At 49.5% G+C, this 27,734-nt stretch overlaps 2 protein-coding genes across 4 annotated transcripts; one reads left to right on the top strand and one right to left on the bottom strand.

Moving 5' to 3' along the window:
- The first annotated feature begins 974 nt into the window (after positions 1-974).
- SERTAD4 (SERTA domain containing 4) lies at positions 975-12,110 on the top strand. Of its 3 annotated transcripts, none has more exons than XM_045838318.1 (4): positions 975-1,348; positions 6,322-6,513; positions 7,714-7,829; positions 9,644-12,110. In XM_045838318.1, exons 2-4 carry the CDS (start codon positions 6,339-6,341, stop codon positions 10,382-10,384), a joined length of 1,032 nt encoding a protein of 343 aa, XP_045694274.1. In that variant the 5' UTR covers positions 975-1,348; positions 6,322-6,338; the 3' UTR covers positions 10,385-12,110. The 3 variants fall into 3 exon arrangements, with proteins under 3 accessions (XP_045694274.1, XP_045694277.1, XP_045694276.1); XM_045838321.1 differs by lacking the exon at positions 975-1,348 and adding an exon at positions 5,747-5,858; XM_045838320.1 differs by lacking the exon at positions 975-1,348 and adding an exon at positions 5,886-6,002.
- Positions 1,367-3,531, bottom strand: LOC123818316 (DNA-binding protein K10-like). Its single transcript, XM_045838377.1, has 3 exons — positions 3,506-3,531; positions 1,924-2,151; positions 1,367-1,752 (listed from the first exon to the last, which is right to left on the bottom strand). The coding sequence occupies exons 1-3, from the start codon at positions 3,529-3,531 to the stop codon at positions 1,476-1,478; spliced, it is 531 nt and encodes a 176-aa protein (XP_045694333.1). The 3' UTR covers positions 1,367-1,475.
- Positions 12,111-27,734: the final 15,624 nt, after the last annotated feature.

Genomic DNA, 27,734 nt, shown 5'->3' with positions numbered 1-27,734 from the left:
CAGATGCTAATCCTCATCCTTGCTCTTGCTCCTCTCCTCTCCGGTTTTCAGTCTGTGCCTCTCCTTAACTCCCGGGGAGCCTGGCAGCCAGGGGTTTGGTTTTCCACAGTCGGAGGATCACTGTTTTAAAGAAGTGTTATATTTAGCACATCTGGCATAGTAGCAGTAAACAAACATTATAGTCTTTGTAACACTTTTGTGCAGGTGCCTTCCCCCTGATTTTATTAGGTCTATGCCTTCCAAGCCTCTGCGTTCATTACACCTGAAATGACCCATCTCGACTTCGGAGGGGTCCCTAGACAGAAGTTATGAATTAATGTTTCAAAAAACAAACTCCAATTGAGCCCAATATAGGGGAAAATTACTATTTGCAAAATAATGTGATTCCGGGGTGGTTTAAATTACATTCTCTTGACCAAGGACAACCTCCTTTATTACTTTTTTATTTCCTGGAGGTTTTCCCTGGAGGCTCCCCAGCCAGAAAGTGTTGCCAATTGAAGTTGCAGCAAGACCAAGGTTGCTTTTTTATACTCCTGCAGCTCCGGAGGGGACCGGGCGGGGGCGGGCGGCGAGGGGGGAGTAACTGCTCGGTCCTGCAAAGACATCTGTTTCTCATCTCCGTTTGCTGTGGCAAAGGAGAAGAAAGTCTTTTGCAGAGGGTGGGAACGCACAGATTTTTTTTTTTTTAGTCACACGCACACACAACAACAACAAAACTAAGCCAAATTTAAAAAGAGAGAAGACATCTCAGAAGGTTGCCGAGTGAATACATTATTCAGCTGGAGCCGAGCCCCCGGGGCTAGGGCGGGAGCCGGGAGCGCGTGGGGTCTGGGCTGCGGGCTGGAGCCGGGCCCGCGTGTCCCCGGGCACCGGGGGGAGGAGGAGGGGGAGGGAGGGCGGGAAGCAGGCAGGGGGCGGGCTGGGGTGGGGGTGAGGGGAAGGCGCCCCGTGTGCTGCCTGAGGAGCGGCGGCGGCGGCGGCGGGAGCAGAGGGAGGGAGGGAGAGCGGGCGCGCTTGTCATGTTCCCTCTCTCACCCTGGGGGCATCCTGCACAACCTCTCCTCGGAAATCCACGGGGAAATGGCAAACAGGATTGACGGGTTTCACACGCTCCTCGCTAGACAGAGCCGCTCATTACCATAACCGTCTGCAGCGACGGCGGCGCGGCGCCCCAGTCGTGGCGGCGGGACCTGCCCGGACCCTCGCCCGCGGCGCACCAACGGCCACCGCCGACCGGGCAGCCGGGCGGGACCCGCGCGACTGTGCACCGGCGGCCGGGCTGGCGCGGAGCCCGAGCGGACAGGGAGCAGCTGGAGAGCTGCGGCCGCCGCCTCCCGCTGACCCCGCGGTAAGAGCCGGGCTGGCCGTGGGCGGCGGGGGCGGAAGGGCCGAGGCCGATCCCCGGGCCTCTGCCTGCCAGGACCGGCACCCACGCGGCCTCCCGCGCGCCTCCGGGCACCGGGGCAGCGCCGGGGTCACCGAGTGGTTTCGCGCAGGCCAGAGCGGGGACGCATGCGGCCAGGGCGCCGCTGGGCGCGGAGGTGGCACGGGCCTGTCGCGGGACCGGAGTGCGCCAAGGCGCCTTTCCCTGGGCGGGAACCGCGGCCGCCTGCGCGCGCTGAGCCGAGTCCAGGGACTGGTGGAGGCGGCTGCTCGGGCGAGACCTCAGGGTCCTGGGTGGCTGCCTGTTCCCTTATCCCAGGGGACAAGGGCCAGTAGGGGGGATGCCTCCGGGTCTGGACGCCGCGGCGCCTGGCAGGTGGGGAGGGAGGGGATGGCGGATGTCAGGAGCGCGCGTTTACTAGAAAAGGAATAGCTGCAGGAGCTGACACCTTCTGTCCCCGCCACCTCCGCCCGCGCACTCTCCTCCCCGGCAGCCGAGCCGCGCTGCGGGCGGCGGCGGCTCTTCTGTCCTCAGCTCACCTCCCGGGCGGGCTCCGCTGCTGCCCGCCGGGTCCACGCCTCCGCCCCTCTCTTTTCCTCCCCTCCCGCCTCCTCGGCCCTCGCAACTTTCCCGAGTGTCCGGCTGGGGCGGCGGAGATGGGGTGTGGCGCGGGCTGGGCACTTGCGGGCGGGAGATGCGGCTGTGTCCCCGCAGTCCCAGCGCTACGGCCGCGCAGGGCGCTCCCGCAGCCTCCGGCGCGGAGTCGGCTTGGCAGGGAGGGAGGAAGGGAGGGCCGGGCAGGATCGGCTGCGGGCTGGAGCGCAGACTGGGGCCAGCCTCGCCAGAGCCCAGCCAACCGCCCTGAGTCATTTCCTTGGAATCCTACCTTTGGTGTTTATTTCCCTTAGAAGGAAACTTGGTTAAAAAAAAAAAGGAATAAGAAAAGAAAGAATAATAATAGCTCTTATTCTTCAGGAGAGGCGCAGGACTCGGGCACCGTGGAAAGACAACTTGCCTTTGTTCCCAGACACTTGCGGTGTTGTTTACTTTCTCCTGCTGCCGGTGGCAGGCAGGGCTCTGCTCCGCACCCCAGAGAGGGGCTCGGAGGCTTAGGCCCCGACCCCCGGGGGTGTGGCTGTTTGGGAGCCAGCATCCGATGGCTGCTGCCAGCCTGCCTGCAGGAAGTCGGTTCTCCAAACCTCGGACCCCAGGCTTGGGCCTGAGATGGGGAGACCTGGCGCTGGTGCTTGGACACCCAGGCACCCTCGCCACGCCCCCACCCCCCTCTAACCCCCCAAGGCCCAGGACCTGCATTCCCAGCACCAGGGCCAGACTTAAATAAAGCTCTTGGTTCTCCACTGGGCTCTCCCAGGAGCTACTGTTGAGAAATATACTTCCCAGCACAGACAGGTGTACTGCCAGGGCTGGCAGGAAAGTGATGTCTGTCTATTCAGAAGGGTTCGAAGGATTGTATTCCGCCCCTCCAGCCTCTTCTCGACAGTTGGACCACCGCTCCCCAGAGCTGGTCGAGCTGTTGAGATCTTATTAGGGACAATGTTGAGGTCTGGGCTTGGTTCCACCTGGGCAAGACATTTAAGGCTGGCAGTGTCAAAGGTGCTTTGCAAATAGCAGCCCTTTACTTCCTCGCCTTTCAGTATTGGAATCAGACCGCCACAATGCTCTTAATAAAACGTTCTCCAATTTCCATGACAAATGTGAGAGGGCTGGGCAGAGAATGACCAGAGGCCCCTGCTAGATTCAAGGTGCCACTGAATCTGCAGCCACCCGGTTCGGTGTGCCAGCCACTCCTATTAGCATCATAATGGCTCCGAGAAAAAAGCAGCCCCACTCCTTTGGAAAAACCAAACTGCATAGAAACGCCTGGTAACTTTACTGTGAGCTTTGCTGGGAAAGATTGACATTTGCGCCCTCGGCCTCCTGGGAATGCTTGAGGTGCCATTCCACTGCATCCACCTGGCTCATAGAACAGGCCCGCAGGAGCGTGAGGAGGAAAGGTCAGAGCCTTCTAATTTTTTAAACACACTAGAGCACCAACCTCTCTTCCTCCTTCCTCTTCTTTTTTGGGTGTTTTTGGAACACCCTTTTTTTGAATCCTCTCACCTGTCATGTGAGGCAAATTTTGCCATTAATATGCATCTTAGTGGCTATATGTAATACTAACAGCATATAAATCTGTGGATTTAAACTTCTGAATTCACTAGCAGAATTATGTAAATCTCTCCATACAGAGTACAATGATGGTTTAGATCTGCACATATAACACAAATAAAGAATCGTGTGAAACATCGGTGCGTAGCGCTGCACACTCCAATTCTTCATGAACCCTAAACTTGCCTTCTTAATTTGTTAACATCCCCGACTGTAAATTCTAAGTAGACTAGGAAGACTCAATTGCAAAATCTCCTCCCCACTCGCAAGTAATCTCAACTCCTGTATATTTTATTCTCACTTATATAAATCACGGTGAAACTTGGCCTTTCCAGGTCAAGATTTTGTGGGTAAAAGTGTCCAATTCAGGGGAAAAAAACAACTTACTGAAATTGGGTATCATAAAGAAAAAAAAACAGCCAAGATAAAAACCAATTCTGCCGTGTTTCAAGTTTGTGTATCAAGTTCAAGGGCTTAATGACAGAATTTTATGTACTGGAGACAATACTAGCAAATAGAAACACTGAAATCCTTAACAACCAAAAAAGCTACAACAATGAGTCCTTAAAACATAAACCAACTCTTACTAACATAAAACAGCACAGGGCCCACAGAACGTCCTCTTAAACAAAGGTAATTGCTGCGTGGGGCCTGCGGAGGCCTTCTTGTTTTACTAAGGGGCATGGATTTGTCAACCTGCTTTGGCTTGGATGCAATAAAAAGTTCTTAGGCAAAACACTTGGATCTGACTCCCAGAATCCAGCACAAAAGGGAGGGTAAACTTCAAGCTGGAAAATAGCGCTGCAGTCTCCAAGAGAGGGCTACTGCCTGTGAAAAAGCTCTGATTCCTGTGTTCCTGGCAATAGCACTTCCTGATACAATCGTCTTAAAATAGGTTAAGAATTTCAATTTGGACCATTTCATGAGAGTCTTCCAGGGAATAAATTATCATGAGGTTGGATGCCTTGTTTGGATACCGAGTTGAGGGGGTGACAGACAGAATGGTGTAGTTTGTGCAATCGATGTAGTCTCAGTGTTTTGGCTGGTGTCTCCAAGAGCAAAATTAATAACACGTGCCATCATCACTTTTCAGAGAATTGATCGAACCTCCTTTCTCCCCCCTTCTTGTAATGAGATTTTCTAATAAGCTTTGGCTGCTGCCTCTTTGGAGAGCATTTGAAAAGAGAAGGGAAGGGGTAGGTGGTTTAGAAGCCCAAATTCCAGCCACTGACCTGGACACCTCCCCTGTCTGTCAGAAGGCTTTGCTTCCTTCTTCAGGGAGGCTGGGATGGCATTCAGGATCCCAAAGAGAAGCCTGGTGAAGGATGGAGTTATTGCTGCCAAGAGCTGCTCTTAGCCAGAAGGACATTGTCACTTTAATGAAGCTTTTTCCCCTGCCCCTGGTGTCTTTTACCTGGAAGTGGACTCTTGTTATAACATGTAGGTAATACCAGCCTCCCAGGAGACAATAGGAGATTCACCCTTTCCCCAAAACATTATGAACTGTAGAATTTGGAGAAGAAAGCTAGGACTAGCTCCTTCGGGCTCATAGGCAAGACAATCAAGCTGCAGAAAGCAGGGCCGACGTCACTCTTTGTGACACTTCTTCAAACTGCAAAGTGACACGGGGGAGGTTTGGCTCTCCTGAAGGAATTGGCACTTAGTAAGGAGCTGAGGCTGCTCTGCTGTCCCCACGGATCTATCTGTGGTCTCTAGGTCCTTCTGCTTTAGTGTCAGACCCTTTTATCCCTTGAACTCAATCTCGACCCTACCTCGAGCCTTACTTAGGATGATGAAGTGAGGACACTGCGGCCCACCTGAGTTGTGGAGGAGCCCAGGGCACATCACAGGGCAGAGAGGCTCCCTGTCTCCCTGGAGGCCCTGGGGAAGGATGTGAACTGGAGAGAAGGGCAGTGATGTGTTGCCTCTTGGAAAGTTCCTGCCTTGTGTCTGGGCTTTGTAGTGTAGAGTTGCCGGCTGCCTCTGGCCCCCGAAACCCTGGCTCCTGTTTAATATTCTGCCTGCTCCGTTGATGTTGTGCTTGGCTCCTGTGGGACTGCAACTCACGGCTTGAAACTGGAGCCAATTTTCTGTCTTCATCTCTCAGTGTTTTGACTGGAGGCAGATCCAGTTCAGGCCGATCAGGGCTGGTGGAAACAACTACCAAGTGTGTCTCTGTCTGCTTCGCTTTGGGAGAAGAAAGTGGAGGGAGCCCCAGAATGTTGTAGAGGAACTGGCCCTGCGGAAACGAGAGGAGGAGGGGGCGGCGGAACAGACGAACCCGAGAGCATCAATAAGGATTCCGGTGGAGATTTCTGCCTCCCCTGCCCCTTCCCTTTGATTGATTAGCGGATTTCATCAAAGGAGACTCTCAGGGGATTGGCTGGAAAATTGATTGTGCCTTATTAATAGAAAGGAAGCGCAAGGGCTTTGGCCTTGCCTCCTAGCGGTACGTTTTCTGCAGCAAGGTCAGGAGGAAAATGTGTTTAGGAGGCAAAGCAGCTGTCTCGAAGAGGGCTGAGGGGAATCTGAGAACAATAAGAAATGGGGTTTTAAAGATCCGCCCATGAAATGCAGATTGCCAAACGCCGAGGCTGAGCTACTAGCAGCAAGAGAGTTTGCTGAGGGTTTCTTTGAACAAATAATGAAATGTTTCAGGACGAAGGGGAGGACAGAGAAGTAAAAGTTTCCCAAAGCAAAGGGAGGAAGGTGCCCAGGCCGTCATCACCTGGCTGCCTCTTGATTAGGGCTGTTTTCTGTTTTTTCAGATCTGAGGCTGTCAGAGATGACTCTGGTTCTGTCCATGAATAGATTCTGCGAGCCCATTGTCTCGGAAGGAGCTGCTGAAATTCCAGGGTACCAGACACTATGGGAGGCTGACAGCTACGGAGGTCCCAGCCCCCCAGGGCCAGCCCAGGCTCCTCTGCAGGGAGACCGGGGAGCCGGCCCCCCGCTGGCAGGTACTGCTCTTGACCTTCCCCTGCTGCCCTCTGAGGCCAGACTGGTGGGAGGAGGTGGTGTCTGCAGCGCCTCTGGGAGCTGAGCCGGCTCCAGGGACTTTCCAGGCTGCCTGTGTGCCTCTCTTAAGTAAGCCCAGGGCCCCAGGGAGAGGACCAGAAGGGTATTTAAATTGCATTCAAATCTGAGTCTGGACATGTGCTTCTGCTTTGTGTGTAAGTCCTGAGTCTGTATTTTTAAGAGAGCCAAACCAGATCGTGAAACTCTCAGTCTGGGTTTTGGTTTTCCACCCTGTGGAACTGCATGGTTCTCAGAGCTAGACAAGCCCCAGTGGGCTTGACCATGAAACCTTCATCCCATGAGACAGTAAGGAATCTGCACTTGGGGCCAGCAGCTAGCTCTGTGTCTCTTCCTTTCATTAAGCACACAGTTGGCTCTGGTGTTGTAGGGGAAAGTGGCAAAGCTCAGAAAACAGAAATATGTTCTTTCTGATTCCGTAGTCTAATATTTTCAGGTAAGTTCCTTTGGATTTTTGTGCAGTACGAGCAATTTTAAAAACCCTACAGTGCAAAACCAAGTACCTGTGAAGTCTGTTTTGCTAAAAAGGATTAAAAGCTGTGGTCTTTAACAATTAGACACTACTTGAATTCATGGTTAACATGTTACATTTTTGAGAGCAAAAAGGACTTTGGTTACCCAAAATTTCAATATATATGTAAAATTGTATATTTTGAAAGAACAAATATTATAATTTCAATGTACAGGTAATTATTTCTTTCCTTAACTAGAGCAAATAATATTTTAAAGTTGTGTAATTATTAGTGCTTACAATTTAAAATGTATGTATTTGAACAGTGGTGTTGATACCCTGGGATTTAATTAAACAATTTGAATAAATGCTAATGTTATTTCGGAGTTGTTACACTCCTCCCCCTTATGAGTTTGCCTGTACAAAATATCTGAGTATTTAGTAAATGCTGAAAGATGTCATTTTTCCTCTGTAATTGTCTAGGAAGGCTGGCCTGGGTCACAGGGTTCTGTAGGATAGCAACTATTAAGACAAGTGTTTATTTTTAATCGCCACATGTACAGACAGATACAAAGCCAAGTTATCTTCTAGAAGGAAAGGGAAGAAAAGTATTTTGTTTGGAGAACCTCTGGCAAACCGCATGTCATTTGTCATATCTGATTTATTACTACAGGATCACATTTCAGGGGAATTTCAAACCCTTTAACAACATCCAAGATCGCATACTTTAAGAGGAAGTATGTGGAAGAAGAGGATTTTCACCCACCACTCAGCAGCTGTAGCCATAAAGTATGTTTTTTTAATAGTCATTATTTTTATTAAGAGTTTAAGATACTGAGTAACAGTTGCTTGATCCATTTCCAAAAATTAAACTGTTCCACCCAAGCAAGGAAAACGAGCTACTTCTCATCAGAGCCACATTAAGCGTTGTCGCTTTTTTGGGTCCTGTGTTATTTTTCACAAGGAGTTGAAGAAAGAGCCAGCAGGAGCTCCTCTCCCCAGAAATAACAAAATTAGATAATCCAACGAACATCTTTTATACAAATGATTTCATTTTTCTCACGTTGCGTTAAGGGTATGGTCCGTCCTGGTTTGCACCCATGCTGAATGCCCTTGCTCCTCCACGACGTGTGGCTGCCCTGAGCTCCGGCCAGCACCTGCGGCCAGTGCCACTGCTGCCCGCACCCACGTGGGGGTGGCGCCTGTGGGCTGGTCTCGCCCCCGTAGGGGTGGGCTCACTGTCCCTTAAATGTGTGCACAAAAGTAGAAACATGCACTTTGTTGCACATTTGTTACATGTGTTTAATCTATTAAAATATATCATCCATTCTCCAAAAAACACCAAAACTAACTTTTTTGCATATGTTATAAGATCATAACAGAATCGGGAAAGTGTGTGCAAGAGTGAAACTGGCCATCTAAGCTTTTCAAATACCAGCTCTTATTCCCTATGGTTATCTTCCTTCCAAAAAAAACCTCCCAAAACTGCCGATTTAATCAACCCAGATCATAGTTGTTGGAAATTCAGGCTTGATTTTTCATTGTTTGCCTCATCTTTCTCTCTGTCACTTCTTACCCACACCCCACTCACAGCCCCAGTCCTTTAGCTGTCACTTTGACCTTGCAGGTGCTGGTCTTTCCCCAGCAGGTGTAGTCCCTGCCTTTGGTCAGCTTCAGCTGGTTGAGTTCACAGCCCCTTGGGTTGTGCTACCAGTGGGCTTTTTTTTATGAGCAGGAATAGCTGGCCCCCAGGACACAGGCCATTTCTTTCCTCTGTCGTCTGTGGCGTGGTCACAGCAGTTTTCCAGTTGCCACGGGATTTGTGCCAACATCCCACGGCAATGGTGCCACCCAGCTCAGGAGCGAGTCCTCTCCTTCCCTGTCGGCATCCCTTCTCCTGCCTGGCCCCAGAAGGATGCTACTTTGGCCCTTCTGATCCTTTCAGGTTCTGAGCTTTGCTCCTTGTCATTGCCCCCTGTTGATGAGAGATAACTGCAAGTGTGAAACCCAGAGGCATGAGAAGAGGGGTCACACTGAAAGCCTGGCTCCTGTTCCTCGTGGACAGGCCAGGCTTCAAAGGGTACTCACTCACTCTGATTTATTGACATGCAGTATATGAGTGTGTGTGTGTGTGTGTGCACGGATATTTGTATCACACGTAACAGCACAAGTATCATAAGAGTACAGCTTGATCAACGTCACAGAGTGAACATAGCTATGTCACTAGCACCCAGAGCCAGAAGCAATGTCACCAGAACCCCCCTCCATGTGCCTGCTTCTAGTCACTGCCTCTCTGCCCCCAAAGAAACCGCTCTCCTGACCCCCAGCAACATAGGTCAGTGTTTTTTCCATGCCCCTCACTGTGCCAGAAAGAGCCAGCGACCTGACCTGCCGGGTCCCTGCGGAGGTCTGCATTGGGGACCACGCCCATGAGTCAGCAGGAGGGACTTCAGCAGCGCCGAGGACAACGTCTCTAAGTGAACCTGGGGGAAACGGGACCACAACATTCCCAGATCCAGAAACTGCCGAGAAAGAAGTATGTGGTGGTGGTATGTTTACATAGTCCAATTTCCTAAGCTTTCTCTTACTTTTTTGATTTCTAGACCATCTCAAGTTTTGAGGAACGAGCCCACATCCTTTACATGTCCTTAGAAAAGCTAAAGTTTATCGATGATCCTGAAGTGTACCTCCGGAGATCTGTCCTTATAAACAACTTGATGAAAAGGATCCATGGCGAAATTATCATGCAGAATAACTGGTGCTTTCCCGCCTGCTCGCTCAATGGCAGCCCCGCCCCGGAGTGGTTTCTGGCTCAGGACTGTCCGTACCGGAAACGACCGCGGATGGCCAAAGAGGAGTGTGAGAAGATCCACGCCTGCTGCTTTTACCAGGACTGTGGTGGTCACTACCTAAATTTACCCCTTTCTGTCAATGCTAACGTCGGAAGTGCCTCCGCCGCCACCACCTCCTCCTCCTCGCCCCCCCTGCCTTTGCCGAGTTGTTCCCACCAGGTGGATTTTAATGTAGGCAGCGCACCAGTTTACAAGGGTGATGGCCAGATACCTGCCAACGAAATCTTTGTCACTAATGTCAGGGCACTTGGTGTTCAGGAAAAGGCCAAGTTAAGTGATGAGAAAGCAAATAGCGACACCAACAGGGATGGTGCCCCCCTCAGCCACGAACCCGTGGGAAGTGACCTTGCTTTTGAGTGCAAAGGCCAATTTTATGATTATTTTGAGACTGGCTATAATGAAAAAAACAGTGTAAGTGAGTCTTGGAAAAAGTCCCTAAGGAAAAAGGAGCCTTCGCCGAGTGGCAAACTGTGCTGCAGCAAAAGGAAGTGAAAGGCGAGCGCCGCCGCACCACCGCTCTGACGCATGCCCAGCATGACCAGTTCGCGCTCATCCATTCCCTTCTGCGTGGGGTTTCCAGTTTTGTGCGACCGATACGATTATGCCGTGAACATGCCGTGTCGCTTTAGCGCCTGGGGAGCAGATTGCGTAAAACATCTGTATAGGAGTCATCAGCAAGCTACTTAGAAATGTGGCGGTTTTACCAAGAAAACAGTTGACTTCATGCTTAAAAGTCTGTCTTAGTTTTCTTACAAGAAAGACCAGTAGATTAGACTGGGGGACAGTGTGTCCTTGTGATATTGCCATTACCCCCAAAGAGCCTGTCACTAGCTAAGAAACTTCAGTGTTTGCAATTAATTAGGTAGTTATTTGGTAAACAAATCCATATAGCCAGCAAAGGATGTCTGCTTCATCTATATGATACAGTATTTTTTTTTTTTCTGAATAAAAGACTGAAGACAGGGAACTAGGTGAAATGGCTTCGTGGTGCTGTTAAGTCTTTGTATTTAACAGTCTTGTGTGACAGATGAAACGAGGATGTGACGTAAACGGAACACACCTGTGTAGGGGCGGCAACCGGCGCTCTGCGCGGAGGGTACTCCCTGCAAGTTCCCGCTTGCCTGCCATGGGGTGTCCGAGGCTTTTAGAGACGTGTTATACAGGGCGATTTTTGGTGCCTTACTTTGTCTTAATTTTTGCCAATGTGAAAATTAAGGATAAATCAGAGTCACAGCAGGGATTTAACAAACAGGAAACAAAAAAAAAAACACAGGGTGGATCAATATTGTTTGGAAACCGTTACTTCGAGCTGTTGCGTTCCACTTTTGATTCGACATCTCTATTCTTCCTTTATTTTTGATGCCCAATTGTTTTTGAATTTGGCATTTTTAGAAAGGGTTGGAGGAAACAATAGAGAGAGCTGTTGGAAACCAGCGCTAGCTGCTTGAGCTTTTCTATGGCAACGGTCTGTTGCTGGGGTTTGGGTTTTTTGGGTTTTGGGTCGTTTTGTTCGGTTTGGTTTTCTTGTCCAATGCAGTTCATGAACCAGTGGCATGCATTATATTTTAACCTGTTTTGCATCATTTCACTCGTTTAGATTATAAAAGCATGTGGTTTTTTATATATAACTTTTGCTGTTGATTAAGAAGCACAATGTTAATAAATGATGTGGTGATCAATAAGGTTTTATCTTAAAGAATGTAAAGATTTTAGGTTTGGGAAAGTTATTTTGGAGAAATGGGACTTGGTCGGCAATAGCTACTATGTATTGGGTGAACATTTTTCTCAATAATTTCTCTAATTTATACATTTGTAAGAGCGCTCAGAGTGCCCCTCTGACCCTCCTTCCTCCTACTTCAGCCAACTCCTCCCGCTGAGCTGTGTTCCAATTTCCAAGGTTACTAGTGGACTTGGGCCTCCTTAAACAGTGCTGCACAAGAACCAAATGCCAAACGGAGGAAAGAAGTCAGTCCTCCCAGTTTCTCCAAGATAAAGCTTTTTTATTATTGCTATTAATATTAAATATAGGTCTCATTCATACAGTGTATGAGTAGGATCATCATTTGGACAATGTCCACAAGGACCAATTTTTAAAACATGTTCTTGTGTAATGGCTGAATAGTCTAGTAAGGTTTGTCCTTTATTTTCAATATTTGATAAACATTTGATGTTGAAAACTTAGATGATAGATGCTTGTATATGAATGTGTTGTAATAAAGTGAGGTTTTCTTGATATATATTTATTAAAATGATCAAAATTCATTAAGGTTGTCTTATTTTAATGATCATCGGCTACATTTCTCTTTCCCATGGCTCTTTCTCCTTTAAACTCAGAATGTCCAGAAACCATCCTGGGCAGCGGCTACGCAGGAGTTTTTCCTTGAAGAGATGACAGGAGTTTAAGAACCATCCTAGTTTGTAGGTTTAGATTTCTGTGGATTAAGAGTCCAGTGTTAGTAAATGATGTGATTGGGGGAATCGATGAGGTTTTATCTTAAAGAACCTAAAGACTTCAGTTTTTGCAAAGTGTCTGGGGAAAAAATAGCATAAAATGAATCTATAAATACTGAATCCTAGTTCATTCCTGTAGGAAGTGTCAAGTTGTCAAGATGACCCACGCCTAAATGGTTAGAACAGCTACAGATGAATGCTAGTAGTATTCCATGCAATTCTCTATTAATGTTATTCTTAGAGGCTAATATTTTATTTGAAGAAAGGGGAAAGCTAGTTGGAAGCTAATTAATTTGTCAAATGTAGCATTCTTATTATGAGTGTAATACATAATAGAGATTTAAATATGAAAGAAAGGACCTATTCTTTTGCTTTGTAAAAGCCCAGCATTACCAGATGTTTATCTTAATGGCAGATCTGTAAATGATGGAGCTGGTGATTTTCCACAGCGCTCACCTGAGCTGCGGGCTCACGCATCTGCTCAGTGGAACCCACTCGAGCTTCTCTGCAGTAGAAACGGTGCTTTTGAATCCAGCAGCATGAAAATTTATAATTCTTAGTTGCCAAGTTTTGGTTTCTAGAATATTTCCAGCATACTAACGGGAATACTTTGTTGTCACCAAAACAAAAAAAATTTTCATAAATTTCCATCTAAATGACAAAAACACTCCTGTTGTTGGTGTCAGAGCCTCGGGGCCTCCTGTGTGCCTGTGTTGTCATTTCTGCCCAGGAGACAGCAAGTGCCCAGGAGATACCAAGTGCGGTTTTTCCAGAACGGCCAGGGCGCCCCTTAGTAGTAAGTGAAATGTCTGAACTCAGTTCTTCTGTAGTTCAGCCTCAGAGAGTGGAAAAGCTAAGACACCTCCTCACCTCTCACTGCTGTCTCTCCACTTGGAAGTAGCACCTTTTTTCATTGCTGTGCTCAGCTTTGAGGAAAGCCTGATGTGGCAGAATCCAGACTTTTAAAAGTTAAATGAGGAGAAATCTTCACTTAAGAAAATGGCCCCGCTCCTCAAGAGTGCCTTTAATTGCTACTCCCCCAGGCATCTAGGTGCATGTCATTAGCCAAATCCTTAACCTTTGTCTCTGGTCCTTCCTCTCAAAAAGTGGGTGGTGTAGAAGATGGTCTGTAAAAGCACTTTAAAAGGACCAAGGTAATCATCAGCATATGCTTCCACTCTAAAATCCCTATTATTCTACACTTCACCTTGAAAGGGGTCCTGGAAACAAGATGGCAGGGGCAGGGACCTGGGAGAAAGGGAGGAAAGATCAAGATAGTTGGCAGTGACTATGTGATAGTCAATCATTACGGTGAAGCATCTTTGGCATGCATGACCTTTTAAGACAATACAAACTGAGACCATTTTACATGCTACTCTGTTAAATAAATGCTGGAGCAAGTGAACGAAGGTATGTACTTTCAGAGCTCATAGACAACTCCCTCAAAGCATTGCTACCTACCCCTCCAATCATGAACTTGCGTTACAGCTCCACTTGACAACTTCCTCTCCACGTATCAAGAGGAGGGCCCAGAACACCTTGCAGAAGACATGGGTGTTGCCAGAGATGTTACCCTCACAGTAAATATCAGACAAGGACATAAGGGTTCTTATGCGACACAGCTAGGCTTTTTGTATTGCTCAAATTGTGAGCAGGAAATGTGTTTGAAAAGAACTGCTTGTTCCAATCCATTTTTAGGACAGTCCCTTAAACTTGAAGTCGCAGTTAAGGTGACCACATCCCTGCCAATTTCAAAAACAAGGATTCTGCGTGGAATTAACAATGATGGTTTAAATTACATGACGAAAAGAGTGAAATCATTATTTAGATAATGAAACAAATAATGTATGGTTTCTAGTAATGTATTTTCGGATAGCTGTGTTTTGATTCCGTGGTTTAAATTACGCTCATCAGGGGTCTTTTAAGTTACTACATGATGCCCCCGGCACTTTCTTTGAGTTACGGTGGATAAGAAAGGTGTATTCTCTTCCCATGGCTAAAACTTCTCCGTTTTCTGTGATACAGCTACAAGACCTAGGGTCAAACAGTTACTAGTCTAAAGACTGTTTCCAACCCTGCGTACATGCTGTCTTTCAGCCAGGAGAACTCACTTAGGAAAAGCACTTGCAAAAATGTAAGTCATGAACACTTGAATCTCGCATCCTGCCATAAAGTGCATCAGCAAGTGAGTTTAATAAAACATGCTGTTTAAAATAGTCTGTAATTTCCTGTTTCTGCATTTCCCTTCAGTATCTGTGACAGGCTGAAGAGCGATGGCTAAATGGAGGGAATTTACACAAGCTAGTCTGCTGCTGTTTGCAAACCACCGCCATGAGCTTCATATTCTTTGGTAAACAGTTCCCTGGTGGGCTCTGCATGGCTCACTGTTTCTCCCTCAGTGTAGGTCCGATTTGTTAATTTTGAAAATGCAAACTACTTCTTCCTAGACTGGAAACACCTGCTTTTGACCACAGTGAAATTGATAGAATGTATGGAGATGATGAGTCATTTCTCATGAAATGGCCCATGTTTTTCAACCCCATTTTTATAGCTGGTCCCTTGATTTCAAATTAGAAAATCTTATACAATGACCCATCTTGGGAGGGACGGGGAGAACACATACAGAAAAGAATTGGTAGAGACGTAAGCTGTAGGCTTGCTTCCTGCCAAGATCCAAGACAGTGGGCACATAGCAGACCTCTGGGGAGGAAAGCCATGGTCTTCAGCAGGCACTGCCTGCATCCGGATAGTTCCATGGCAGTGGCTGAGTCCAGGCTCGGGCCTGTGATCCTTTGCTGCCCCCTCTGATTGGTCAGCTCACACATGAGCCCCACCTGGGTACTTCTGGACATAGTGCTCTTCCTGTAGATGCCTCCTTAGCGATTACAATGAGCTAAGCTCAGATATGACATAATGTCTGTGTCCTGGCAATCAAGAAATGAATAGATATCGCTGAAATGCACCTGGCACGGCACTCGGGCATCTGTGCCACCCTCAGAGCTCACAAAACCCCTGAGTGCATGGTAAGGAAAAGAGGGAAATTAACAGACTACAAGGCAAGGGATTTCAAGCAAAAGACTGGGAGTTGGTGTCTGATGGAATAGAGTGGAGGAAGTGTGAGAAACAGAGTTCCACATGCATTACAGAGTGAATTCACGTTCTTTAAGAAAAAGTCTAAAGATTAAAAAGGAAAGAAGACTTTGTTTTTGGTCAGACCTCTTTATAGACACAGTAAAAACCATTTCAGGGACTAAAGTTTTTCCTTTATGCTTTCGCAGGAAGAGAGAAATGGCTGCCCTTACTGGGAGCTGCGAGGGTTTCTCACTGTTGTTCTCCAAGTCCTTAGATGCTGTGTTTTTCAATGAACCCACCAAAATATCTTTGCGATTACGCATAGGCCTTAGCCCAAGGCACTTCTCTCTTGTTCAGCTCAGGCTCAGCAAGCGGTGGTTTCTGTGAGCACAGTAGAGGCTTAGAGTGTAGGGTTTGGAATCACTTGGGTGAGACACAAATTCCTGTTCTGCCACTGTAGCTGTACAGCCTTGACTTTGGCCAGTGAGCCCTTTACCCCCTAAAGCCTTGGTTTCCTTGGCTGTACAATGGGGTGCCCACTTCGTGAGTTGTCTGGGTACACATTACATGTGTGCAGTACAGGGAGTCCCTGGACACCTTGAAGGACAGATGACGGTCCCATATCCTTCTTTTTGTGGAAAGTATTTAGCCTCCTGGGTTGTGTACAGAAAGCTTGAAATAGGATGGTGGGGTCAAACTTGGGGACCCAGGACCCTAAGACAGCTATGAAAGCTGTCATGACTATTGATATCCCTGGGGTATTTTTCATATTTCCAAAAGCTTACAGGAAATCACAAAATTTCCTGAAAGCAGTTGCTCAGGCAAACCCCTGTCAGATTTCTTTACCTTTGGCTGGAATTTAATCAGCCTGGGCTAGCACAAACCAAGAAGAAACTGTCACTGAGAGAATGAAGGCACTACCCTTAATAAACATAATTTATTCTACAGCTAGAATCTTTCAGAACATTGGCTGTGTGAAGGGAATAAGAGGTGTCCCTTGCAAGAGAAAAGTTTAAAACCACTTACCTCTGACTTATCCCCAGGATTGGCCAAAGTTCAAGTTTATTTTAATTACTCTATTGAATAATTCTCTTAGACTTTGTTTTTACTCAGAAAAAGTACAGAATTAAGTACATAAATATAGAGCAAACATTATTCCCAGTGTTCCTATAGTTGATAAACGTGGCCAAAGCAGAAATGTCTGCGTAATTATAACCTTGAGGCTATGGCCTATCATAAAACAACTCCCATACAGTTTCTACTTATAAGGTCCAAGTTTAAAAAGCAGACCAACTAGGGTGTGGTTGACCCTACTGCAAAATCTCATCCCTTTCTTTGCTGCATTTAAACTCAGAGCCCAGCCCTGGCTGGTGTGGCTCAATGGATTGAGTGTCTGCCTGCCAACCAACTGGGGACATGTGGGAAGCAACCAATCGATGTACCTCTCACACATGGATGTTTTTCTCCCTCCCTCCCCCTCTCTCTAAAAGTAAATAAATAAAATCTTTAAGAAAATAAACTCAGAGCCCAACCAGTGGCTTCAAAATAGGATTCTATGAAAAAAATTACATTTCCCTCTCTTAACTTTTCAAGAGTATATATTTTTCCATAAGGGGAGGTACACCTGTAGTGGCGCTTGCTGATTGGTAGGTCTGAAATGAGAACAGAACAGAGCCACATGGTTTGAGAGAGAAAAATGGGCACCATAGTACAATAAAAGGAAATGCAGCGTCGTGCAGTGATGATTCCAGGACCCCTCTGGAGCCGATTTTCCTCTTACTCCGCCCAGCTCTAGAATCTTGTGGTTGGCACCGATAGTTGCATTTGGGCCAGCTGGGGGGCCAGGACACCTCAGCCTGCCCGGGGAGATCCAGGCTAGCCACCTTCAGGCCCTTGTCCTCTCTGTGTTGGAAACCCAGTAGCTGGAGTAGATTTTGTATTTTTTGGTGGGTAGGATTCCAACAAGCAAGGACGATCAGTTAGAATTCTCAGCCAGTCCAACCTTGACCGAGCTGGTTTTAGCTGAGATGGTGTCATGTGCAAGGGATGCGGGGGATGGAGGGCATCTCTCTGAAAACAGTATTAGTCTCCACACAGAGCAGAACCGTAAAGAAATCCTGGGGCCGTCTTTCCATCTGGGTGTTGGAAGGGATGAACAAATACATACAGGCTGGGAAGAAACCTGGGGTGGCATTTGCAAGTATTGATTGATTCCCAACTCTTATTCTCATTATAGATCAGACAAGGTTTAACTCAACCATTCTAAAATTTTCAAACTTTTAACTTTTTTCTTACAGTTTATTGTATTGGTTTTCTGACAAATGACTGCTGTTTCTTAACCACAAAATTATAACCAAGTTAATATTGGGAGCACTAGATTAGGAGTTAGGAGACAGGTTCTTGCTGAGCTCGCCCACCCACTGGCTGTCTAACCACTGACAAGCCCCTTAACGTTTTTGAGTCGTGATTTCCTACCTGTCGAGTGATGAGGCTGCACCCAAAGGGCCTCTAAGATTGAGCTCTCTTGGCCCTAACTTTCCAACACTGATGATCTTTCTGAAGATTTTTCACTTGAATTGCCTACATGTCATCTTGTCCTTCTCCCGGAAAGCCTCTTTCTGCCACCCCCAAAACCAAAACAAAACAAACAAAAACAACCCCGAGAAATTGCTTCTGGAGATTTCTTAAAGAATGAATCTCTGAGTTTGAGATTTCCTTTCCCCAAAGATCATTTTCTGCATATGGCTGCTAACCTATTGTCTGAAATGCATTCCTCCAGATAGGCCATACTCCCGGCGGTGTCTGGGTACAGTTACTCGCCCCCCCTCCGTCTCTCATTAGCCCATTAGCTGCAAAGATCCAGAGCCAGCCAGGCACAGCGCTGCTCCCCCTGGCACAAGATTGTCCTCCCCTTCAAGCAACCAGCCTGCCTGCCCCACACAGGCAGGAGATCCGAGAACCCTCTTCTCTCTCGTTTATGAGTAATAAAATAGCGGACTTGCCCCCCTCTTTTTATGAAGACAGTTCTTGCAGCTGTTACTATAACTGTTGGGTTTTTTTTTTTTTCATACAAGCCAAGATTATGGTCCCATAACCCAATTAGTGTCATTTGGTGGTGGTCCAAGTGCTTCCCCTGCACGAGTTTTAATTTGGGGATCCCCGGAGGCTGCACTCCACATCTGTAGCCGGCCTGTTCTTCCTCTTCCCTTATTTGCTCGAGGTTTATAGGAGGATTAGCTGTGTGGTCTGGGAGGCGGCTGCTTCTCTTTCATCCGCACTGCTCTCCAGCCGCCAAGGAGCCTTTTACTTTTCATCAAGCCCTGGCACCTGGAGGGCGGGCAGCCGGGGCGATGGAATGAATCAGTGGATGCCCTGCAGACCTGGGGGTGGGGGCGGCCCTGCAAGAATGGGGGAGGGGAGAGGGGAACAAGGCTGCTTATTGGGCGGCTCGCCACCCCGCCAGGCTGGGCCAGGCTGAGCCAGGCTAGGACCAGGGGCGCAGGCCGAGGAGCCCCCCGACACCCCCGCCCCGCCCCCACTCCCTGGTTGACGAGGGCTGGCAAGGGCTCGCGGCGCTCATTGTGCAGGCAGCTGGCACCAGCTGGGAAGGGGAATTAGCATAACAAAGAGCCAGAGCGAGCACGGTGCAGCCCGGCGGGGGCTCTGCGGAGCGCCCGGAGCTCAGAAGAGCCGCACAGTCACGGGCTGCAGCGCGCCCTGGGCCTTCCTGGCCAGAGACTCTGGGAGCCGTAGGGCCCTGGCCCACCTCGGGCGTCTGCAACGACCCGGGGTCTACCGAGGTCCGACCGCCGGGCTTGCCCAGAGGAAACAGTGGATGTGAGTGTTGGTGACAGCGTGAGTGGGCGTGTGCGTATGGGTTGAGTGTGGATCCCTCTGAGTGTGCATGCGTGTGTGCAGGGGCGTGCATGTGACTGAGTCTGCGGACATGTGAATGTGATGTGAAGGGGCCACCTGCAGACTGGAGGAGACCCATCAGGCCCCCCCCCCCCCTCCCCGCGGCCTGTGTTTATTCCTTCCCCGAAATGGGGAAAGGCATCACTGGTTCTCCACTCTGGCTGCATCTGGAGAGCCTTCACCTAGCAACCAGACTGCGACCCCACCCAGAGACTGGCGAGTAAGAGGCCCGGGTTTAGGGCCTTGAAGACTGTCCTTCGCCACCATTGGCTGCGGTCCAGTGCACAGGCCTCCTGCACCAGCGCTGGTCTCAAGCTTCTGAGTGGGCAACCCACTTCCACGACTGCATATCACCCTTACGGCTGCTCCGTGGGGAGAAAACTGTCGGGAGACTAAGACGGTTAAGTGTCACAAAAGGTCACAAAGCTAGTAATTTGGCCGACCGATTCAGAGCCCAGGGCTGTGGGACTCAAAGCCCACGTTCTTTCCATTTTAATAGTTTACAATTTAAAAACACCGCAGTTTAATCCGTTGCCAAACCTCAGACTGACCAGGCCCCAGGAAGGACCCTGGGAGGACCGCAGGGGAGGAAGGTCAGGGTGCAGAAAGACCCGGCACGAGACGGCAGGCAGGGCCCAGACAACGTGATGTCCCTGGAAACTAACGCCGAGGCCTCTCAGCGATCTGACTCGTCTCTCCCCTCCCCCGCCTCGAGAACGGCGACAAGGTCAGGGTCCAGCCTCCTCCCTGCAGGGTGGGAAGATGACAGCACAAGCCGTTCGCTGTCTCCCAGGAGCTGTCGGTAGCTGCACAGCCAGGGCGGAGAGGGCAGGAGACAGGAGGAAGAGCCGCAGCCGGGGACCAGGGGACCTGGGGACTGCGGGCACTGGCGGACAATACCTCTGCGCCTCCTGCCTAGCCCCTGGGTCTCGCCTCGCTGCTCCGTGCCGGCTTGTACTTGAGTGTCCTCCGCGTCTCTGAGGCTCCTCACCCGTTGTGCGACAGGAATCCCTTGCCTTAGCTGCCTGCGCAGCTCTCCCCGAGAGGGAGAAGAGAACTAAAATGAGCTACGAGGCTCTGCCAGCCCCAAGCTCCCTCATTAACCAGAGGTGTGTGACTGCGTGCGTGCCGGCTGCTTCGGGCCTAGCAGCACCGAGCTCTAGAGGGCAGGGCCTCTGAGGCCACGCAGAGGCCCGGGGAGAGGAAGGGAGTGTTGCACAGCCCTCTGCCCAGCCAGCTTGGCGCTGCCTGCACCAGGTGCTCTGATGGTCAACCCCCAGTGCTTACTTATGGGCGGGCGACCCCGTCCTACAAGAACCCAGTGCTGGGGAAAGGAGCAGCCCTGGGAATGCGGGCAGCGTCTGGTCCTGGAGGCGCCCTGGGGAGGGACAGGGCTGGAACCTGGGCCCCCAGCCTGAGTGCCACCCCGTCTGAGCTCAGGAACGGGGTAGGTGAGCGGATGGCCCCACAGGGCTGGTGGTGGCTGCTGTTATTATTATTAATAGTTCAGAATTCTCCTAGGTTCTAGCAACTGTGTTCATTCTCAATAAATGGTTTCTTAATAATCATTTTAATTAGCAAAAAGGCTGTCTTATTAAAGCTAATTAAAGGCAATTTGGGAACCTTATTTTCATACAATCATAAAATTAGAGAAACAAGAAGCTGGAGAAATGGGGAACTCTCAGACTTTCTGCAGAGGGGGCAGGGAAGAGCTGGGCAGGGAGACCATGGCCCCAGGCCAGGCCTGCAGGTAGGAATGCCCAGACCCGAGAGCAGCCTCAGATCCTGCTGGGGTGGGGCAGCTGGGGGAGGGCTGTTGTTCACATCCTCCAACGAGAGTCCCAGAGTCACCCCAACATCTTCTGTCCCCACAGTTGGTCATTTCTCTCCCTCCAGTTTTCTGGAAATTAGAAGTCCATGTCCATTGGAGACTTGACTTGCCTGGACCTCACTCCTTCCCAGAAGCTCCCCATCTGTCCCCTTGCATTCCCTCCCCCCTCCATGCAGCTGCTGGTTGTCCTGAAGCACCGACCCAACAGGTTTGTTTTTTCCTCTCCTTCACATTTCCCAGTCTTCACCCCCGCTCTTCCCTCAGCCTGGAAAACCTCTATCTCCACTCAGGCAAAGAGCAACTTCCTCTCAAGGTCACTTCAAGGTCTGCGTTTTGTAAGTACACCTGTTTTATGATATATAAAATATAATATCCCCCTCTCTATAATGACTTTCAAGATACACACACACACACACACACACATATATATATATTCTTTTTAGAGAGGCCATGTAAAGTAGGGATTAAACATGGGTTTTCAAATCAGAGACCTTAGTTACAATGTGGGCATCTCATCATTTTGTGACTATGGAACAGTGCTCAATGGGCACATACCATCAATGTGTTTTCTAACAAATGACTTGATTTCTCTAAACTCTGGTTTCCTCCTTGAGAGTAAAGTGAGACTCATGGCAATACCTGCATCACCAGGTTGTTAAGGTGTGGGAGTAGACAGTGCATGTAAGATGCTTTACACAGTGCAGGCCTATGATACCATTAGCTCTGTGATCATGGTCCTGTTCAGGGGGTGTGAGCGAGTGCACCAGGAAGAGAGAACCCACAGTCAAAGGGATTCCCTGGTGGCCTGAACCACCGCCGGCCTCATCTCTAGGGGTTTCAATGTCTCTGTGGTTGCCTTCTTCCCTCCCTCCTCTCCAGGGTCTTTTCAACACCAGGACCAGAACTCTTCTTTGGAGTTCATGGGACAGTGGTTCACAGCCCCATACTTATCGTAAGTATCTAGCCTCAGGACTCAGCACAAGAAAGACACTGGACAGGGGTTCAGCTCCTTGCCTTCTTGCTTTAAGCTTCTCATCATCTCTCTATCCTGAGCAACACTCCTGATAAGTGGATCCATTCTGGCCAGAATCTAACAGGTTAAAAGAACTCTCCAGTAACACCAAGAATTCTTGCCTATCCTTGCAAACACAGGTTGGGCCGCATGTAGATTTAGCTCAGCAGGTCTTGTGCCTTTTGTCATCTGTTGCTGAGTCCATGAAACAGTGAGTGGTCATGAACCAGCAGCCCCTCCCTTTGGTCCACCCCTGCGCCCCCGCTGGATGAAGTTTTAACCACGGCAGAACTGACCGCAGAGGAAAGAAATGAACAGATCTGTGACATCCTAGTGTTTTGCTGCCTATTCTCAAAGTAATTGTTTAAGTAGGGGCCTCTGCCTTGATAATAACTATCATCAGGAGACCTTATGTTTATTAGAGTCTCCTCACCAGAAGGAAAGGCGAACCTCTGACATTCTGATTCTGATACGCAGCACCCTTTCAGAGGCTGTCATCAAAGCGGAAGCGGCACACAAATTAAGCAGCAGTCCCCTGCATGTCAGACACAGTGTGTGGTTTTTTTTCATCTTGCCAAGAAAGGGCCCTACTTCCCACCCCTGAGCATCAGCGGCTGTGTTAGCCCTGCCACAGCTTCCGGTGGGGCTGGGACTGCCCGACAGGTATGATTAAAGCTCCCCATGGTACAGCAGAGGCCGAGTTTTCCAAGAGATGGAGGGAACCTCACAGGACCCCTGGGGCAGGACACAACACTGGTCCTTGGAAAATTCCCTTTTAAAAAGTTGTCATGAAATCCAATTAACCAGCTGGAAGGCCAGCGTGGGCAGCCCTCCTCGGGGTTAGTAAATAATAGAACATGCCCTGTGTTGGAAAGGGCGTCTCGATTCTCTGAGCTCCGAGGCTGTGACAAGCCTTCCTGGCAGGAAGACACAGGTGCCACCCCCACTCTTTCACCCGCACCCCCCTCCCTGAAACCTCCATAGGTCCAGCAGGGGACAGCTCCTAGACAGATGTGCCTGAGTCCTGGGCGTTCCTGCTCCCGCCCCTCCACCAAGGGCTGCTAGGTTATCAGCCTGACCCTGAGAGTGAGGGAATAAAGGGGCTAGTCTTTAGGGAATAGAGCGCTGGGCTGGGTGTCAGGTTCAGTTCCAGGTCTGGCCCACTCTCAGATAAGCCCTTCAGAGGCTCCTGTTCCCCGCCGAAGTTCACGGTGAGGGCTGTGAGGTGGGCATGTAGGCCCCCCCTCCCTGGTCCTCGCTGCAGAACTGACAGCCTTGGGCGGGCTCTTGGGTGGCGTTTACAGGACCAGCACTGTTCAGTAGAAATAGAATATAAACCACATATGTGGTTTCAAATTCTCTAGTAGCCACATTATAAAAATAAATTCAAATAAACAAGCGACATGCGTTTTAATAATACATTATATTTAACCCAATATACACAAAATATTATCACTTCAACATGTAATCAACATAAAATTACAAATGAGGTATTTTTATATCCTTGTTTGTTTTAAATTAAGTCTTTCAAATCTGGTGTGGATTGTAGACTTACAACACATATCACTTAGGGCAAGACACATTTCAGGTGCTCAGTAAGCACACGGGTCTAGTGGCTCCGAATTGGACAGTACGGTCCTGGCCCCTGGCCCAGGCCACGGCCCGGCTGTGGATCTCACCCTGGACCTTCACCATTCCTCGCACAGGAAGACCTGCAAGTCCCACCTGGCCCACAACAACATCCCTGCCCCTCCCTGCTGTCTACGTGTCACATTCTTGCTTCTTGGGGACACTCAGGCCCAGCCCTCTAGTTCAAGGCCATAGGGCCATAAAATGGCATTGGAAGCTGTTGCCATTCCCAGGAATTGTCCAGTAAAACTCCCAGGCACTCGAGGGTCTCAGGGTGGCCTGGCTTCGGTCCACTCCTTTCCTCCTGGCACCATCCCCACTCCCCTAGCAGGGGATGTGTGGGGCTGCCCTAGAGTGAGCAGTGCCAGGGCTGGGCGGGCAGGTGGGGGGAGGGGCTGCAGACAGGAGTGTTCCCGGGGTGGCAGCGCCTTTGTTAGGAACAGAGCGGTCTTTAATCCTCTCTGGTAGCAGAGAGGGAGGATGTGGTTGGCAAGTAAAGTCTTGTCTGGAGAACACTGGCAGGAAGGTGAGCCACATGCTCGAGTAACCATGGACTCCACCACTCCCCTGCTTTGATGTAGCGCCTGGCTTCCGTGCCACGCAGGCCAGGTCAAGCCTGTGACAGACACAGCCCGCCCCTGGCGGCGACTGTGACTGGGTGTGTGTGTGAGTGTGTATCCTGGATCCTAATCGGGCTGCACAGGCATCCCTCATCTGAGAGCACCCCCGGGCCCTGCATTCGTATGTTCTGAGCCCTGAATTGAGACCTGAGGTCTGAGAAATAGGAGAGGGAAGGGGATGGCCACAAGGCTGGGAGCGATGGCGCTGCTCGCACCCGCCTGTCCTCCCTCCCTGCCTGCCGCCTTGTGAAACAGAAGTGGGTGAGCGACCATGTGACCGTTCCTAAAGAGGCAGCGTCTGAGACGTGGCCCCAGGCAGCCGCAGTCTGTGTGTGGAACGGAGGACAACTCTGAGGGAAGTGGTATTCACGGGCCTGGACTGTGGACACGGCGCCGCCTCCGTGTGGCCCCACGACGGGAAGAAGGCCAAGTGTTGGTAAGAGGCTGTCGATGGGGGCCAGGTCTCCTGCCACAAACTCTGTGAACTCTGACCTGATGTCACCACCATCCCCTAGACGTTAGAAAAGGGAAAGCTAAGCTGGCTAATTGATCTCTCCCATTTATAAAACACTTTATAGCTTACAGAACCGTGTGCCTCTGTTAGGATATAATTCTCCTCACAATCCTGTAAGGTTGGTAGGACAGGTATCATTATCCTTATTTTACAGGTGAGAAAACTGTGGCTTGACAAAGTGGGAGACTCCGTCAAGGAGACAGAGCCAAGATTAGCAGGCCGACAGGCCTTTCCAGCATATAATTCCCCGAAGTCCTCACTCCTGGGGACCTCAGAGCAGGCATTTTCTAAGTTTGGGATATTAGAGCTCTTTGGGAGTCTGATGAGAACTTTGAGCCCCCTCACCAAAGAAATGAACTTTAAACTGTCCACACCTCCCCCCCCTTGAAATTTTACGGAAAATATAGCGCGTGCAATTTGCAGGAGGAGGGGTGAGGACAGGGAGAAAGAGGATCGGATTTTCAGCAGAGTCTATGGCATCGAAAGGTTAAGAATTGGTGAGCTGGTCCAGCTCCTTCATATAACAGATAAGGAAACTGAAATGGATAAGGAAAATTCCCAAGATTCCTTGCCTCGGGGTAGGGGAGCCCCCAAGTCTGTCAGATATGTGTATATCTATATATATATATTGTATGTGTATAGATCTCCATCTACCTATATAAACATAGGCACACATATACTATTCTGTAAGTATATACACTACATAGACACATGTTTTATCTAGCATCGTAATCATGCTTCTCCAAGAATCTTGGAGGCGATTTGAGGTGCTGAGGAAGATACTTGAAGCTAATCCTTCGGTTTCTTAAAACCTCAGCTGCATACACTCCTAGGCCCTTAAAGCTTTGAGGAGCAGAAGGTGGCAAATATCTTGGTTTATGTGAGGCAGGCCTGATTTATGCCCGTGGACTCAGCATAATTATTAATAACGTCCTCTTCTCTCTCCAAAGCATCCCCATTTGAATGATAAATCATATGGCCATCGTACTCTTGAGGGACACCCGATGGGCCTCTGGCATCTAGGATGTGCCGACAGAAATGTCACTGCGGCCATTGATGCCAGTGGCTGGGCCTGAATTCCCCGGGGAAACCTGGGCAGTCAGTTGATTTGTCTTTATTCTCACGCTGTCTGATGTTGGCCATCCAGGCCCTGCCTCACCACCCCCGGTCGCTCATTCCAAGTTCTGCTCCCTAGAAACTAAGAATGTACAACACACAGGCTTGCTCACTCGGGCTTGTCCTGTTGTCCTCGCCCAGCCACGGCCCCCCAGCTGCTCAGAACTGCCCTCCCCAGGAATCATTTCCCACCCCATCCCTCCGCCAGCGCCAGTTCTTCTGTGTCCTCACAGGGCGTGACAGGCACTAGAGCCTGTTGTCATGCTGATTTTGCACAAATCAGTTACCTGTTTCTTTCACTATTGTCTTGCCTCCCTTGTCAGACTAGGACTGCAGGGCTTGGGTCTCCCCCATCAAACTGGGGTCCCCTAAAGGCAGGGAAGGGAACTATCAAATAGGAGTTCCCAAGGACAGGAATTGATCAGGAAGACAAAGATTTCATGTCTTCCTTGCTACTGCCTTGTCTTCTGAGTCTGTAGTCGCCTCCAAGGTTCAAGGAAAGTTATGAGGCCCATTCTTCTACTTCCCCACCCAGCTGGGCAGGGAGGAAGGGAGATACTTGTCCCTGCAACTCCCCCTCAAAGCAGTTCTGATTTTTCCAGTCTGCCTGGGCCTCCAGGCTGCAGAGCGGACTCCTGCTTAATGAAGCGCTTTCTCCATCTGTGGTCTGGCCCTCCTGGCAGCTCCAGCTGCCTGGGGCCTGGCTTTGGGGAAAGCAGTAAAGAAGTTCCCTCATCCCTGGCCCCAACCCCCAAGCACACACCAGGGGATCCACTCCCCCACGGCCAGCCCTACCCCACCCATTTTAGGCTAATGAGATCCAGACTCCACACCAGAGCTGCTCCGACTGGGTTGACCTATTTAATTAAAACAGCAGCTCCCAAAAATGGAGGTTCTGCTCCAAGGCTCTGCCCCTGGCCACAAAGACAGACTCAGGCTGTCTCTGGCCAGCTTGGACTTCGACATCCTTCTCAGCCCCCGACTCTCTTCCCTCCCTCCCCCCACCCCTCTCCTCCTTTTTCCAACATCTGTGTCCAGAAAGGAAGAAAAACCCTGTTTGGACTGGCCTCCTTCCATCTGTCATTTTTTTCCTCTTTCAAACGTCTTGTCTAAAGCAGAGTCAGTTACATAAACATTCCACCTCTTTCCATAAATTGGCCACAGTTTCTGAACAATAGAGTTACTGTGAAGGGGAAGAGGGAGCCCAAGGCCACACCCCGCAAGCGCTGGTCCCCCAGCCAAACTGAACCAGAGACTTATTCTTTGAAAGAACCAAAGAGGAAATCCAAAATCTTCAGGCGAGACCTTTCTGTTGTGCTTGGAACAGTTTCTTTGCCAACCCCGCTCTGGCCCTGCCCTCTCACCACCCTCCTTCCATTTCTTTAGCTTCAGGCTGTTTGAGCTGATGCCCAGTTTCTGTTTTTTTCTTCAACGGCCTGACAGTATGTGTCAGTGTGCGTCCCTGTCCCCAGGGCAGAGTGTGTGGATGACGGAGTTGGTGGTGGCTGTGGTGTGTGTGTGCGTGCGTGCATTTTCAAGTGTGTGTGTCTTCTGGCACAAGTTTTAGAGGCACGCCCTAAAGATTTTGTTGCCTTTTTCTTTAAATAGAAACAGCTGGACCTCACTAATTCAGACCAGTTGGAGAAAAGTCCAGAGGGGAAGAAAAAAAAGTCTAACTTAAC

This window comes from Phyllostomus hastatus, unplaced genomic scaffold, assembly GCF_019186645.2.
Source record: "Phyllostomus hastatus isolate PE091 unplaced genomic scaffold, TTU_PhHast_1.1 phas_contig_283, whole genome shotgun sequence".
In the NCBI taxonomy this organism is placed as follows: domain Eukaryota; kingdom Metazoa; phylum Chordata; class Mammalia; order Chiroptera; family Phyllostomidae; genus Phyllostomus; species Phyllostomus hastatus.
Note: the sequence above shows the minus strand (reverse complement) of the source record. Positions and strands in the feature narration are given on the sequence as shown.

Bases quoted from the DNA above. Each gene is read 5' to 3' on its own strand.
- LOC123818316 (XM_045838377.1), bottom strand. From the start codon at position 3,531: ATGGCAAAATTTGCCTCACATGACAG. The intron at 2,152-3,505 runs GTGAGAGGATTC...CTCCCTGCCAAG, and splicing joins AAATTTGCCTCACATGACAG to CCGACTCCGCGCCGGAGGCT. The intron at 1,753-1,923 runs GTGAGCTGAGGA...CCCACCTGCCAG, and splicing joins CAGCGGAGCCCGCCCGGGAG to GCGCCGCGGCGTCCAGACCC.
- SERTAD4 (XM_045838318.1), top strand. From the start codon at position 6,339: ATGACTCTGGTTCTGTCCATGAATAGATTCTGCGAGCCCATTGTCTCG. The intron at 6,514-7,713 runs GTACTGCTCTTG...TTATTACTACAG, and splicing joins AGCCGGCCCCCCGCTGGCAG to GATCACATTTCAGGGGAATT. The intron at 7,830-9,643 runs GTATGTTTTTTT...TTTGATTTCTAG, and splicing joins TCAGCAGCTGTAGCCATAAA to ACCATCTCAAGTTTTGAGGA.